Here is a 17205-nt window from a genome sequence, read left to right as displayed (position 1 = left end):
TAATCTAATAAAAAACCTGTGCATGTAAGCTTTTGTATGTCTTTAGTGGCAGAAATGAAGGAGAATGGTAAGTAAACCATGATTATTTGTGGCAAAACTGCTAGGTAAAAACTAACTGAGTTACCTTAGAATGGGGGGGGGGGGGTAAACAGAAGGGCTATATTTCAAAATCTAATGTTTAAATGTGTTTGTTTCTGTAATAGTTCCCAGAAAGGCCCATGAGGCCTAGTTAGAAAATGGAGGATCGAAAGACTCTGAGATTGTGATAATCTGCGCATGTGCGACTGGGCTCAAGTGAAGTGCAAGCAGCTTGTGTCTGTACAGCATGGGTCAAGGTTAGCGTGGCCTGATCCTGAATCGGATGCCAAAATCCTGTATGTATGCATCGTGATCCTAAGAAACTAGTCTGAACTAACAATTTAAAGGACAAATTTGAAAAAACTATGAAAGGACAATTGAGACTTTATTAAAACGATGACTTTGTGGAAACGTGGACTATAAGGAGATGAGGTTAAGCTCATCCATCCCTTAATTCGACCAATGGAAGTAAGCGAGGACCCCAAATGTTGCAAGTTTTAGATCGATAAGTTAGGGTAAAAGGGTATAAAAGAGGACGTTTGGAAGTTAGAAAAAAGCTTGCTTTTGAATTTCTTTTCGCACCATGACATGCTGCCGGACTGACAAACTTTTGCTATGGTGCGAAGACTTTGACATTTTTATACTTTAACTTTTGATAAGTGCAGAGTCCCGATGGGAGGTGAACATCAAGACAGAATAGAAAGGTGGTTTTTGGGAACTATGCTGTCCTTGCTCTGATCTCCATGTCCTGAAATCTTGGTAATATTACTTTGACTTATTTCTTCTGAAATGTTATGCTAATAAATATGAATGTTTGAAGTTAATTTCTTTTTTTTCTCTAGGTTATTAAATGTTTAAATGATTTTTAAATAAGGTGAATAAAGTCATGTCATGCTAGCAGATTAAAATATTTAAATAAAAATTAAATAAATAGAGAATTAAGCTGATCTTGTTATCTATACATTAACTTTTACTAGCAGATCCATTGACCAAATGGTGGGGTGTTTTAGTGTTCTTTAAGAATAAAACCAAGGTAAAATCGACAAACTGCAGATGTATATAGTGTATAAACTATTAGTATGAAATAAGACACTCCGCTAAAATCCAGCGGCTCTCCTCTGGTTATCACCAATCCTGGGAGCAGGGTGAATGAATGAGTGAATGAATGACTCGCGGTGTAATGGGCCCCACTGACGAGTAATGTATGATTAGCTCCTAGGGAGTGTGGTGATGGTTTGCGGGTTTTATTTAGAGCTGCACTGGATCATCACCTTATTTATTTTGGGTACTCTAACCACCTGTGGTACCTTAAAGTGAGCCATTTTATGCTACAGCCCCTGATTGGATCTGAAACGCTTACTTGGAGCACTTTATTCTGCCACGTCCTTATTCGCTTCGGTACACTGGCATGGGCCATTTTATTCTGCAGGGGTTTTATTAACCAAGGTACCATAGCCTAGTACCATTTTACTCTCAATCTGTGGCGCTTTATTCTGCAACTCCTTTACATGCCATCTGGCTCCTCACCTGGGCCATCTTATTCTGGACTTCCATTACGAGCTGATCAGACTGGATCTGCTCATCTCTGAATCGCTGGAGGAGTTCCACCTTCTCCTGCTCCCAGTTCTTCTGGCTAATCTGCAGCTGCTTCGTGAGGTCCATGATGGCACCATGTGACTCCGCGAGTAAATGCTGGTGCTCCTCCATTTCCTGCATTAGAGCAGACTTAAGGTCTGATGAAGCTTTGTCCAACATCGGCTTGCCACAGTCCATTTGCTGAAACATAGGGATGGCATGGATTTAATTAATGTAAAAAAAAAATCAGTGAGAGTAGAAAGGTTACTAACATTAGTAATACCATTAAAGCTAGTCGGCGAAAACCAGACTTTTATAACTTGAAAAATAAGAATAATACTAAACAGAATGTACTATTGAAGTCAGATACTTGTAAATGAGTAACTCCACTTTAGATAATTTCACTTTTTATTCTTCACACTGCACACATCCCATATCACATATTTACTACCAACTGATTCAAACATTTCCCAGAACACAATTGCTGCAGACAGATATTTTACATAGAACAGGTCATGGTCTGGAGGAATACGTTATGACATTTATTTCAAAACAAGAAAAAACCTTTGAGTAGAAATCTGATTTATTAATCCTGGAAGTTGCAGAATTTAGAATTAAAATTAAAACAGATGGAGGGGGGCCACTGATACAAGACATATGGCATAAGTGGGCAGAGGGCAACTTGGTGTAGGGGCATGGAGAGATGGCATAGATAGGGGAAATTGCTGTAGAACGTCAAAGGATGATTGAGGACTGGCGCACACAAATGGAGCCCGCAGTTCCTGAAGCAGGGGCCTAAAGCCCCAACCTTTCAGCCCCCCTAACCTGTCAAGGGCCCCCATATCTGCCTAAGGCCAATAAATATCTGTGAGATATGGGACAGTAAGTGGCACCTCTTCACATTCTGCAGGGGGACCCCATCATTTTGCATTATACCACTGCTCTGGAGTACATAGAAAGGGGAGAAACTTATGTCAGGGGACCATATGGTAAGCATCTGGTTTACAGACAGAGTTTTTCCAGTATAGTTAAGGGTGGGGGCCTGACTATTTAATCTCAAAGTAAGAGTGCAATTTGGAGACTTGGAGACCTCCAAGTTTAAGAGGTCTGGGCACTGACAATGAGGATCTCGGAGGGACAGAGCATCTGGACGCACTCTAAAGGATGACTGATCTTAAGGGTCACTAGGGGCTCAAAGGTAATCCTATCATTTTCTGGACGGACCAAACGGGGTAATGTGCAGCACTGAGGGAGGAAACCAAAAAGAGATGTTTGGGTTTGGTGAACAGCACAGGGATCAATTTTAGAGGCTAATTATGTGGAGTAATAGAGTAGAGGCATAACACTATGGGCATACGAGGTAAACTGTTGGCAGGTGGTATGGGAAAGGGTATATAGAGGGCTTGAGTAGCGCCTGGGGCTTGTAGGGAGGTTATTGAGTGTTTATGTAGGTATGTAGTCAACTCGGATTTGGGGGTAAAGAGAAGGAGAATCCGGCCCAAGATGTAGGAGGTGCCCGTGGCACCAGAATAAGAATGCAGATGGGGGCACAGGCATGTTGTTTCTGAGGCACAAAGGTATTGGCTCTTGCAAAGCAGCACCAGTGGAGGGAAAGGAGAGGTGGCATTTAGGACAAAGAATCTGGGGTACTTATGGCAAACACAGTAGAGCTTGAAAAGGAGCCTGCTGGGGAACCAAGAGAACGGGTTTCTGAGGGTCAGGTAATTGGAAATAAGAGACACATACAAGTGGCATCAGAGACAGAGGGATAGAAAGCTGAATGGAGACCATTGGTGTTGAGTAGACAGAGATAGGGGGCGCTAGAAGTTCAAAGGGAGGCACTAGTGTTGCAAATGCAGGTAGGGCCATGCCAAGTCTACAGCTGGGCACAATGTGAGAGGTTGTACCGCGAGGGAGTGTGAAACCCTGGTACTTAGAACATGAAATGGCTAACCCTATAAAACAAGCATTTTGGATAGTGACATTAGTTGATAATTGTTATGCGACTGTGTTACCTCCAACAGTCCTAGAAAGAAAATCCCATAACTAAGATACATCTTGAAGTACCATATGAAAGCTCGTAATGTTCCCCCTTGCTGAACAGAATGCATCAAAAAGAAAGAGTATTACGAAAAGGAGTTCGAAGATAAAGCTTGCTTTGTAATTTGTGATCTTAAAATGCATAAACAGCAAAATGCTACCAAGTAGATTATTTTTGGTTTATCATTACGAAAACCTATTCATCGAACAATTCATCGTACAATTCATCGAACAATTCATCACACCCTACGCCATCGCCTCAACATACTACATACTCATTGGAGACCTGCACTTCCACCTCGACAACCCCAGCGACCCCAACTCCACTATCCTTCGTGACAACCTTGCCAGCATCGGACTTAAACAACTTGTCAACACACCGACCCACAGAGCAGAACACACCCTCGAGCCAATCTTCACAGCAGCAAACAGCATCCAATTCAGCCACACAACGCAGCCGCCATGGACCGACCACCACTGAAATACACTTCGCCATCAACAAATCCAAGGGACCCAAAGCAACTTAACTCCACCCTCACCCGAGACAACCACACCTGGGCACCCGACGCAAAGATGCAGCCAGAGAACTTCACACCTGGCTCTCCGACTGCGCTGACGAGCTCCCCCGCTACGCAACCCCGACAGACAATGCCCAAGGAAGCCGCCTGGTTCACCATCACTCTCCAAGAAGCCAGATGCACCTGCAGACGCCTGGAGAAGAACTAAAAAAACACCAAGACAACCTAAAATCACACCACCTACAAGGACACCATCACGGACTACCACAACCAGATCAGAGCCACCAAGAGGAACTGCATCCACAACAAAATCCTGGCCAACTCCACCACTCCAAGGAACTTTTCAGTGTCACTCAAGAATTCACCAACCCAAGCTGCAAAGCCACAGACATCACCCCATCCTAAGACCTCTGCGACAAGCTTGGAACCTATTTCCACCTAAAGATCCAAAACCTCTACGACAATTTCATCGACCATCCACCAGGTGCCACAGATGGCGCCCCGCCCACCAGAAACCCCAGCCAGCCCACTATCTCCCACTGAACACCGATCACAGCCGAAGACACCGCCTCGACCATGAAAAGCATCCACTCGGGGGTCCCCACCGACCCCTTCCCCCTCACATCTACCACAGAGTCGCGGCCGCCATCGCACCCGAACTACAAAGCACCATTGACACCACCTTCAAAACAGGCACCTTCCCAGATGACTGTAAGGCGCAGAAGTCAGACCTCTGCTCAAGAAGCCCACAGCTGACCCCACCGACCTCAAAAAATATCGCCCCATTTTGCTCCTCCCCTTAGCAGCCAAAGTTGCAGAGAAAACAGTCACCAGGAAACTGACACGATTCATTGAAGAGAATGCAGTCCTGGACCCATCCCAATCTGGATTCCATAGCAACTACAGCACAGAGACCGCCCTACTCACCGCCACAGATGACATCCGCACCCTCCTGGACCAAGGCCACTTCGTACCCCTCATCCTACTCAACCTATCAGCGGACTTCGACACTGACTCCCACCACACTAGTCGGCAGACTACATACAGCAGGCATACAAGGAACAGCCCTGAACTGCAACCTATCATTCCTCATCGGAAGAAGCCAAACGATCAGACTCCCACCTTTCCTCTCTGACCGCACGAAAATCATCTACGGCGTCCCACAGGGTTTATCCCTGAGCCCCACCCTCTTTAACATCTACATGCCCCCCTGACAGCCATCATCCGACAACACGGCCTCAACATTGTATCCTACGCCGACACCCAGCTCATCCTCTCCCTCACCAAAGACCTCACCTCTGCCAAACTTTCTTTAAAAAAATTACTAAATTACCGCTTAAATTTGAAAGTCATCACCCTTTTACTGTACTACTATAATTTTACTGTATTACTATAATGTTATATTGTGCATTCTTTTTTGGAAAAGATTTTAAATAATAAATCAAACAACAACAACTCAACAACAACTCACCACTGCCAAACTCAACTTCCAGAAAGCAATGCCAGACGTCACAGTCTGGATGACCAACAGCTGCCTGAAGGTCAACGCCGAGAAGACAGAAGTCCTCGTCCTCGGTACCACCCCTTCTGCATGGGACAACACCTGTTGGCTGACCGTCCTCGGCCGCAAGACCTTCAAGTGGATTCCCCCTGAGTTAAGGAAGACAGTCACCCATGCACTCATCACCAGCAGACTGGACTAAGGAAACGCACTCTACGCGTCAACAAGTCCCTACTCCACAAACTACAGATAATACAGAACACCGCCGGCAGACTCGTCCTCGGCATACCCAGACACAGACACATCAGTGAACACCTACGAAGTCTCCACTGGCTCCCCGTGGAGAAAAGAGCCACTATCAAAATCCTCACTCATGCCTACAAATGCCTACACAACAATGGACCCAAATACCTCAACAAAAGAATCACCTTCCACGTACCCAAAAGAAACCTCTGATCTTCCAACCTCGCACTGGCCGAAACCCCGCATATCCACAGAGCAAGAGCAGGAGGAAGATCCTTCTCTTACATTGCACCCAAGACCTGGAACAAGCTATTGGCAGGCATCAGACTCCCTGAACACCTTCAGGAAGACCCTCAAGACCTGGCTCTTCTGTTAAACAGATCTGCGGACCCCCCCATCAGCGCCTTGAAACCCTCACAGGTGAGTAGCGCGCTTACAATTCCCTGATTGATTGATTGATAGGTCTTTATGAAGACTAAGGCATCCAAATACCATGCACTTAAAACAGAAATGCAATTTACAGACAGTTAAAATGCCACAGTTTCAAGAAAGTGAGTACATACAAAAACGCAGACCCCTGGAGCACATTGGGAGGGAAGGCTGGACAACTGGGACACAGAGATGTCACAGAAGCTATGATGGAGGAGGGCCTGGTATGTAAAGCTGTGAATAAGTGGCAGGGGGCATTTGGGGAATAGAAGGGGGCAATCTGAGGTGGGGGAACATCGAAAAGGGCTAACTGTGATACATGCAAAGAACATTTGTGGGGCACATAATAGAGCAAGTGGGGGTTTGAGTCATGGCCAGGTAGATTGTACATGGTCTAAGAGGACATGAGGTATGTGAGAGACCAATATAAGAATGCTTAGATGTCAAATAGGAGGTGACAGTGCGGATATATCCATGGGAAGCTATGGTTAGAGGGGCGTCATTGAAAAGTGGAATATATTAAATAGAGGGCACAGTACTTGAAGCCATTGGTGGAATAGGCCAGAAGAAGTGGCATATTAAATCCACAGAGCACAAAGGAAAGGGCATTTTGTGGAGGGCATACAGAGATGATTAACAAAAAAAGTAATCACTTTTGTATATACTAACACAAAAATTAGGCACCATGTTTAAAAACACAATGTACATGTGCTGGCAATTTTAAGTTGTAGAGTACAGCCAAATATCTTTGCACAATTCTCATACACACAAAATATAATATCCAAACAGTGGATTCTTCATTGAGCCTTTGGCAATAGCCATTAGGGATAGTGCCAACATCTGTTCCTCTCTATCACAGATGGGGAAAATAAAATGATATTCGGATGATATTATGTTAATTGTCGATACAAATATAGGCTCGCAGGACCGAGTGTTCGAGATCTTTGCACATTACCGGGGGCTACAGAATTAAAAGGAAGAAAACAAATTATTTTATCTGGTTGCACCTGATGGAGCAGTATTTCGCAAAAAGAAACCTGCTCGGATTAACACCCCCCATAATACATACAAACAGTGTGCAGTGGAAACTGAAAATGCAAATCACATGAACACGTGGGAAAACGATTTGTGCATGCATGCACTAATGTGAACTAATGCATGAAAGAACTAGGCCACATATAACATTGCGTCTCGAGAGAAACAAACTCTAGTGCATGTCTAGGCCGCATTTTGCATTTTGCATCTTGCTTTCAAAATAATAATAAATAATGCCGCTTTTGCTTTAAGTGTCTGCTGAGAAAATATTAACAGGGGATAAGTGCAAAGGTGGGTGGTAAACAGTGAAAAGTGCATTTCCATGTAATTAACCGCATCGCTGCTGCTGCGATTTTTGTGCTGCGCGGCAATTTTTAAAATACCGCGTTACATGGCGAGCTCAGCTCGTCATCAGCACACGCCACCCGTGGGTGATGACGAGCTGAGCTCGTCATCAGCATCGAAGGGGTTAATAGATATTTATGTTTCCATTTGTCCTAGTAAACCAAATAGGCCTGCAATTTCTTAAATTGACTGGATAGATGACGGGCTGGAAAAAGAGCAAGAATGACTGACAAGACAGACAGAAGAGCTGAGTGCTGCAAAAAGGGACCAAAAGTCCAAGGTTGTTTAGTTCAAAGAACATTGTTCGCCTGCCAAGAGATGATACTGGCTGTGGGACCTCAAGACTTCTTCCTTGGACGTGTATGAGAAATTTATGTGAAAATAATGTAATGTAACAAGTAGTAAATTGAATAACCTGCTCAAAATATTATGTAATGAGAAAGGATGTAGAACAATGAGCATGCAGAAATTATGAATGAAATCATAGTGGTGTGATACACTACCTCCCAAACCCTCCAATGAGCAGTCGAATTCTGTGAAATCTTTCAACTAATGTGGGTTGGACATGTAGGTTTTAGGGTATAAGTGGGGTGCCTTTCAGGGTGTGGTTACCGGTAGCTCTCGTTTAGGTTGGAAGGAGAGGAGAGAGGGGTGATGCGTCGCTGTCCGTCGGTTTGCAGAGAGGTCTAGCTGTTCCTGTCCTATTCCTGATTTCCTGGAAACTTTGTTTCCTGACTCTATTTCAGGGGACCCCCACCATCCCCTTGGCCAGGGGGGGTGGTATTTCACAGATCCTTTGGGTTTGTATTATTTTTTCTGACTTGTACTTTGCATAATTATTTGCAACTGTATATTTGTCTCTGAAACTTATGTCTCTTTATCTATCCACTCTGTCATATGTGTATTGTTTCACATTATTTTGCTGAAACTTATGTCTCTTTATCTATCAACTCCTTCATATGAATATTGTTAATTGATGATGAGTATGACACTGTTTGCATTTGCTGATTGTTTTTCTCTCCCTTGTGAGATTTTGTTTTGCATTTGTAACCTGTATGCAATGAGAATTAATTCAGTTGAGATAAAATGTATTAATCTTACAGACAGTCTGTGGTTATTTAGCTAGTTAGATAGTACTATTATTAGCATCAACTTCTCAACTAATTGGTCCATCGACAGAGAGGAAAGAGCGATGATATACAGGTTTAGTTATGTATTTGGAAATGTTAGACATGAACCTGTGAAGGAAACAATTTATCACGTCATTAAAACTTGACCCCAGGCGAAGCAGGGATTTATGAGTTGGGTGAATGTGTATGGGCCATTTGTATGAAATATTTATGAGTATAGATCCCTGATAAAGTGTAGCGCTGGTTCAGTTATCTGGTAGCAGAGGACGGTTTAATTATTGATTAGTTCGGTAATAATTATTGATGATTGATTACATTTTCTTAACAAGAAAAGTAAGGGCCCGATGTAGGTAGCCCTTTACCGATCCGAATCGGCCGAAAATACCGATTTTCGGCCGTTTCCGATCGGTAAAGGGCTACCGAGATGTAGGGGCACATTTTCGGTAATTTTACCGAATCGGTATCATTACCGAATCGGTAAATTTACCGATTCGGTAATATGTACCAAATCGGTAAAATAATTACCGATTCGGTAATATTTACCGATTCGGTAAAATTACCGAAAATGCAATGTAGGTAGGCATTGTACCTTCTGCACATGGCTTACAGAATCGGTATTTTACCATGGAATACAAATCCATGGTAAAATACCGATTCCGGTGTGCATGCACATGTGTGCATGCACACCTATGTCATGTGACAGGCAGACCTGCCCTTAGGGCAGGTATGCCTGCCACATAGCACCTGTGCCTGTTTTGGGGGTGCCAGAGGGTGTCAAAGTGACACCCCCTGAACCCTTGTGAATTCTTTAATTACCGATTCGGTAAGTACCGAATCGGTAATGCCTAATCATTCCTATGGGCTTCAAAGCCCATAGGAATGAATGGGCATTACCGATTCGGTATTTACCGAATCGGTAATTAAAGAATTGTTAAGGATTCGGTAACGAATCCAGATGTTGGGACCTTCATACCATTTACCGATTTTGAAATACCGAATCGGTAGGATTCGGTATTTTAAAATCGGTAAATGGCATTTACCTACATCGGGCCCTTAGTGTCTTCTTCTTTGTTGTCTAGAAGTACAGGTACGGAAGTACCTGAGAATTCCCGGGATGAAAACTTAGCCTGAGGTAGGCAGAAGAAGAGTGTGGCTAAAGAAATTACACTGCAGAAGTACTTTGTCTGTTGTTATAATACTGTATGGCAAAAGGCTGTAGGTGTTATATTTAGGGACAATTTTGTATGCGAGTAGAGTTTCTGAAAAAGCAGCGGTCTACTTACGAAACTCTGGCCTTATCCCCAGAGGAGTACCAAGACCTCTTATCTGAAAGAAACACGTTAGTATTAGATTCCTTACCTTAGAATATCCCCAGGCGGCAGACTGGATACGGAAATGTTTGCGTAGCAATACCCCTGCGCGTCGTCAGGCGTTGTCTCTGGCTCCGTGTCCGTCGTCGTCTGCGCCGGAATGACGTCGGAGTACTTAAGACGCCGCCCATGCGCGCGGACGTCAGTTCTTTTTTCCGCGCCAGCTAGCGCAGATCCGGAGAAGCTCTACCCCTTAGTCACTTTTTGACTAAAACCTTTTTGATCATTTTTGATCTTCTTCGAGTCGCTCTCGACTCTTCAGGTGCCGGTAGGGATGCCCGGGTTCAAACCCTGCTCGAAGTGTAGTCGACTGATGTCGAGTACCGACCCCCATCGCCTGTGTCTGCAGTGCCTAGGCCTCGACCACGACGACCGTTCCTGCTCCGACTGTCGAGCTCTGACGTCGAAGGCTCGGCGGGAGCGGTCCCGCAAGTGGCTCGAGCTCCGACAGTCGGCCCGCGCCATTCGAGGTCCCGGTCCCATGGGAGGTCGAGGGATCGGTCGCAGGGGCGGAGCCCTCGCAGCTCCGGAAGTCGGCATCGCTCTTCTGGTTCCTCCTCAGGTAAGAGGCATGAGAGGTCGGAGCGGCATCATCGCTCCTCCGACCGCCCCCGATGCTCGCCCGACGCCGCTGGGGTTTTGGGTGGCACCACTCACGCGGCTCCGCAGCAGTCGCTAGTGCCGCATCCTGCCCCACACCTTTGGGTCCCTGAACAGGGTGCGACGCCGGAGGAGATCGAGCGGTACCTCATGGCCATGAGGTCACTCTCTTCTCCACCGGACCCCACGGCGCCTTCGGGCCCAGTGGGTCCGGCTCCGGGGCCTGGCGGGTCGCGTGCTTCGGCACCGACGCCGCAGACTGCTTCGGCCTCGCGCTGCCAGCGACTTCGGTTCCGGCGCTGCAGGCCCCGGCCGGATCCGGATCCGGCTCGACGCCGGTCAACCTTACGACCTCACCGGCACCGCCCCCGAGGGTGTCACCACCGGCGCCAACTTCAGCCGACACCGGCTCCAGTTCTTCTGTCAATCCCGTTCAGCCGTCGACACGACCCCGTTGGGCGCCGTACGAGACGGCTTTGGGTACATTCTACTTTAATTAACAGGCCCCAATTGTCGATCCTGGCTACCAGGCATTGGGTGACGAAGAGGACTGGGAGGGGTCTGAGGACCCTCTGACACAGGAGTGTCAGGACCAAGCGGACTGGACAGAGGAGCTTGGGGAAGCCAGCGGCCTGGATCTCTCTCCGGACACTGGTTGTGTCTCCCCTCCAACCGTGGCTACGGAGGAGGGGGCAGCCTATAGCGTAGTTCTGATGCGGGCGGCTAAGGCCTTAAACCTTACGCTCCCCTCAGGGGCCGTGAGGACTAATCTCCTCACCGAGGTCCTCAAACCGCAGTCAAGCTCGGTCGAGCCTCTACTGCCGTTCAATGAGGCCTTATGTGACGTTCTGCTGGGCACCTAGTCCAAACCCGCCTCAGGACAGCCTGTGGACAGGAACGTGGCCAGACGCTACCGCCCGGCTCCGGGTGACCCAAGCTTCCTGTTGACCCAGACCGCGTTCCCATCGGCCCCTCCTGACAGGGAATCCAAGAGGTTTGAACAATTTGGCAAGAAGGTGTTCTCGTCCCTTAGTCTGGTACTGCGGTCAGTCAACACCGCATGCCTCTTGGGCCGCAACACCCACACCCTGTGGGACACGGTTGCGGACGTGCTGCCACAATGCCCTGAGGAGGTCAGGACTAAACTCGCCCAAGCCTAGTGGAGGGTCGAGATGCGGCACGGTACTCTATCCGGTGCGGACTGGATACCACCGATACGCTAGGCAGAGCAATGGCCACGACAGTGGCGGTCAGACGCCACGCCTGGCTACGGTGCGACAATTTTTCGGCCGATGTCCAGGCCACGCTTCTGGACATGCCGTTTGATGGCCGTCGCCTGTTTGGCGACCAGGCAGACCACGCGCTTGAGCGCTTTAAGGACTCCAGGACTACGGCCAAGTCCTTGGGCCTCTCGGCCCGCGCCAGCAAATGGGTGCCTTTCGCTCCTTTCGTGGCCAAGGAAGGGGCGCCCCCACACGGACCGTCAGCCACACGCCACAGCAGAATGTCCAGCACGGTGGCGGCCGTGGGAACCGCCGGGGAGGCGGTCGGGGTCCAAGGTGAGGCCAGTCCGCACCCGCTCCCGCAGCACCCGCCTCAAAACCTTCCTAGTCCGTGTTTTCAGGCCCATATGACGTCAGTGGGGGGCAGGGTCCGCCATCACCTCTTCCACTGGCGGACAGTCACATCGGACAGGTGGGTGCTGCAAATCATCCAAAGGGGCTACTCCCTCCCCTTCGAGTCGACCCCTCCAGCCATGCCACCGCAGTACCACCGCGTGTCGGGGGACCACTTGCAACTCCTGCAGGAGGAAGTTATGGCCCTCTTGGCCAAGGGGGCCATCGAGCGCGTTCCTGGGCCAGAAGTAGGGTGTGGTTGCTACTCCCACTACTTTCTGGTACCCAAGAAGGGCAAAGGGGACCTACGCCCTATCTTGGACCTACGGAGCGTTAACGGCTTCCTCCGGAAGGAGAAGTTCAAAATGTTGACTTTAGCTCAAGTCTTGGCTGGCCTAGACCCGCAAGAATGGATGGTGGCGTTGGACTTGCAGGACGCCTACTTTCACATCCCCATCCTGCCGGCCCACCGACGTTACCTGCGGTTGACAGTAGGCCTCGAGCATTTTCAGTTCACTGTGCTCCCCTTTGGCCTTACAAGCGCCCCACGGGTGTTCACGAAAGTGATGGCGGTGGTCGCAGCTCATCTGCGCAGGTTAGGGGTTTCAGTCTTCCCCTACCTTGACGACTGGTTGTTGAAGGCGGGCTCACCCCAAACAGTCGTCAACCACCTCCAGATTACGGCGGATCTCCAGCATCTGCTGGGGTTTTCCATCAACGTGCCGAAATCACACCTGTGCCCCTCCCAAACGCTCCTCTTCATCGGAGCTGTTCTGGACTCGGCGCAGTTTCGGGTTTCTCCTCCCGAGCAGCGAGTCCGGGATATTCAGGCTTTGATTCCCATCTTCCAGCCGTTATCCCGGGTTTCGGTCAGGTTGACGCTGCGGCTCCTGGGGCTGATCGCTTCCTGCATCCTTCTGGTGCATCACGCCCGGTGGCGGATGCGGGCTCTGCAGTGGGACCTGAAGTTTCATTGGGCCAAGCATCAGGGCAACCTGTCCGACCATGTCCTAATCTCGGAGGGGACTGCGAGACAGTTGCAGTGGTGGCTCACGGACCGCGATTGTGTCAGCGGCAGATCCCTCTCCCTTCCCCAACCGGAGCACGCAGTTGTGACGGACACGTCCCACCAGGGCTGGGGAGGCCACATGGGAGAGGCGGAGATCAGAGGCCTCTGGTCTCCGGCGGAGTCCTAGCTCCATATCAACCTTCTGGAGCTGAGAGCGATTCGTCTAGCACTGAAAGCATTCCTCCCCTCTGTCCGGGGGAGTGTGGTGCAGGTGTTCACGGAAAACACCACCGCCATGTGGTACTGTAACAAACAGGGCGGTGTGGGGTCCTGGACCCTCTGTCAAGAGGCTCTGCGGCTCTGGCAGTGGCTGGAACATCAGTGCGTGACCCTGGTGGTTCACCACCTGGCGGGTTCTCTGAACGCCAGGGCGGACGAACTCAGCCGACGGTGCTCGATGGATCACGAATGGCGTCTGAACTCGGACGTGGCGCAAGGCATCTTTCTGCAGTGGGGAGAGCCTTGGTTAGATCTATTCGCCACCAAAGAGAACGCGCAATGTCATCAGTTCTGCTCGTTGGAATTTCCAAGACGGCGCATTTCGTCGCAAGTGGAGTTGCGGTCTGTTATACGCCTTTTCGCCTATACCACTTCTGCCCAGAGTCCTTAAGAAGATCAGGCGCGACCGGGCCCAGGTCATCCTTGTGGCTCCGGACTGGGCTCGAAGGTTCTGGTATCCCGAGCTACTCAACATGTCAGTCGGTCCCCCGATCTGTCTTCCTCTTCAGGAGGACCTTCTGTCGCAGCAGCAGGGGACGATCCTCCACCCGAACCTGTCCAGTCTCCACCTCCATGCTTGGAGATTGAGCGGCGGCAGTTGAGGCCATTTGACTTGCCTCCTGATTTTTGTAATGTTATTCTGGCAGCCAGGCGTCCCTCCACTAAGTCGGTATACGCCTGCTGGTGGAACAAATTTGTGGCATGGGGCACAGCAAAGGCTGTGGATCCCCTTTCTGCCCCTCTTTCTGAAGTTCTTCTCTTCCTTCTTTCTCTTGCCCAGCAGGGCTCTGCTCTGGGCACTCTCAAGGGCTACCTTTTCTCCCTTTCGGCCTTCCTAAGGCTGCCTGATCAACCTTCTTTGTTCAAGTCCCCTATAGTAACTCGTTTTCTGAAGGGCATCACGCACATGTTTCCACCTGTCCCTTTTGTGATGCCTCAGTGGGACTTGAACCTAGTTCTTACTTTCCTGATGTGCGCTCCCTTTCAGCCACTTCACTCTTGTCCTCTCCGTCTTCTCACCTTGAAGACAGTTTTCCTGGTTGCCATCACCTCTGCCAGAAGGGTGAGTGAGCTCCAGGCTCTATCTTGCAAACCTCCCTTCCTGTCTGTGCATCCGGACAAAGTGGTGTTGCGTACCAAACCATCTTTCCTGCCCAAGGTAGTCTCTGCTTTCCACATCGGGCAGTCCATCACCTTGCCCTCCTTCTTCCCGCCTCCGCATCCCTCAAAGGATGAAGAGCGGCTCCATCGTCTGGACCCAAAACGTGCGTTTTCATTCTATGTAGATCGCACACGCCAGTTCCGGGTGGACGACCAACTCTTTGTTGGCTACATGGGTGCGAAGAAGGGACGGGCGGTGCATAAACGGACCATCTCTCGGTGGGTCGTCTTATGCATCAAGGCGTGCTACTCCTTGGCTAGAAAGGAGCCTCCAGTTGGGCTGAGGGCCCATTCCACTCGGGCCACGGCGGCTACTACTGCCCTGGGTCGGGGAGTCCCCCTGCAGGACATTTGCCAGGCGGCTACGTGGGCCTCGCTGCACACCTTTGCGAGGCACTACTGCCTGGACAGTCAGGTCCGGAGGGATGGCTTCTTTGGCCGTTCCGTCCTGCAGGACTTCCTGGTGTGAGTATTGGTTTGCAGACCCACCACCGGGGTTGGTATTGCTGGGGTATCTATTCTAAGGTAAGGAATCTAATACTAACGTGTTTCTTTCAGATGAACAAGTTACTTACCTTCGGTAACGATATATCTGTAAGAAACAGTAGTTAGTATTAGATTCCTTACCGCCCCACCCATCCTCCCCGTTCTGCGAACTGATACCTAGGGTTAAGGTTATTCCCCTTTCAGGGCCCTAGTTTCTTGGCACTAGTGTTGGTTCTAGCATGGCTCTGCGTATCTGGCGCGGAAAAGCTGTGGCTAAGAACTGACAGCGAGCATGGGCGGCGTCTAAGTACTCCAACGTCATTCCGGTGCAGACGCCGCCGACGACGGACACGGAGCCAGAGACGACGCCTGACGTCGCGCAGGGGTATTGCTACGCAAAAATTTCCGGATCCAGTCTGACGCCTGGGGATATTCTAAGGTAAGGAATCTAATACTAACTACTGTTTCTTACAGATATATCGTTACCGAAGGTAAGTAACTTGTTCTTTACACCAAAAAGTCCTCTTGCGAAACTTTGGCCTTATCCCTAGAGGAGTACTAAGTCCACCTGTAGCGGTGCACTACCAAGTTAATACAGCGCCAATAAAGAAGCTTGATCAGTGTCTTCGTTGCAAAGATATATCAATCTTTATTTGAAACAATCCATAGGATTTGTGCAAAACGTCAGCAAACGCGTTTCGTTCAAAGATTGAACTTCGTCAGGGTAAGCGTAGCGAAAGGTGTGTATGGCAAGTAAGGTGCTTGTGAAAGGAGGTTTCTGCTGGCCCAATCAGGTCCTGGACCCTGGTCTCAAAACATTTCAAGTGGACTCAGTCTTGTAGCTGCATACGATTTATGGGCCTCCTTGATAAGGGCCAATAAGATATTCCTGCAGTCTCCTAGAACGGCGTCTCGGCTCACGGAACAGCATTGAGGATTGTTTAAAATAAAGATTGATATATTTTTGCAACTAAGACACTGATCCAGTGTCAGAGGGCGGGTTTGATAAACAGGCGTGGAGGTGGTAGTGGTGGTTTAAAGGAAGAAGGTTTATTGAAAACAAATGATGATGTGATGGGGATTTGTAAAGGCTCTTCAAACTTTTCTTCTTCTTCTGATGTCTCCGGGGAGGTGTCAGGTGATGAAGCGTCCTGTGTGTTCTTCGCCTTGTCTTCAGGACGTGGTTGGTCTCCCCGGTGGCTCATAAGAGAAGGGAGGAATAAATGAGGGGACCGTGAGAATGACAATAATAACCTAGAGAGGATGTATTTCGCTTCACTACACCTTTAGTGTTTAGGGCCAGTAGGAAAGTGACGAAGTAGGCAATCCATATGACTAAGTCCAAGGTAGAGTGAGATTGGGATATGGGCAATAGTTTATAGTGCCTAGGGTAGAACGTTAGAGGTGCTCACAGTGCCTAGGGCAAAACGATAGGAGTGCTCACAGTGCCTAGGGCAAAACGATAGGAGTGCTCACAATGCCTAGCGTTTACCGTTATGAGGAGGAATACAACAGTAGTGCGCCGTGCCTTTAACCAGCCTATGTAGCAGGTATTGTTTCAAGTATGTCACAAGATACAGACTGTGCGCCGACCCCGTTTAAACAATCAATCCCTCCCCGTATTTCCCCACCTGCTACAGTTCCCAAGAGCCGATGTCACTCACCGACCCTGCCGTAACTCTTCCTAGAGTCACGGCCGCTCTCCAGCATCCACCGGACACCACCAGTCCTCAAACCAGCTGTCTTCATTGACGTCCTGTTCGAGTGTCGTCTGGGTCTTCTCGGGTCCC

The 17205-nt window shown here is 48.9% G+C and overlaps 1 protein-coding gene across 1 annotated transcript in view; it reads right to left on the bottom strand.

Annotated features, from left to right (window-relative positions):
• MTCL2 (microtubule crosslinking factor 2) overlaps window positions 1-17205 on the bottom strand; it is a 579413-nt gene that overhangs the window by 218508 nt on the left and 343700 nt on the right. Inside the window, exon 8 of the mRNA XM_086932389.1 lies at window positions 1606-1854. Within this exon, the coding sequence (XP_086788515.1) occupies window positions 1606-1854 (249 nt within the window). The remainder of the gene's footprint in view (window positions 1-1605; window positions 1855-17205) is intronic.

The sequence above is a fragment of the Lissotriton vulgaris genome, chromosome 7 (assembly GCF_964263255.1).
Source record: "Lissotriton vulgaris chromosome 7, aLisVul1.2, whole genome shotgun sequence".
Classification (NCBI taxonomy): domain Eukaryota; kingdom Metazoa; phylum Chordata; class Amphibia; order Caudata; family Salamandridae; genus Lissotriton; species Lissotriton vulgaris.
Note: the sequence above shows the minus strand (reverse complement) of the source record. Positions and strands in the feature narration are given on the sequence as shown.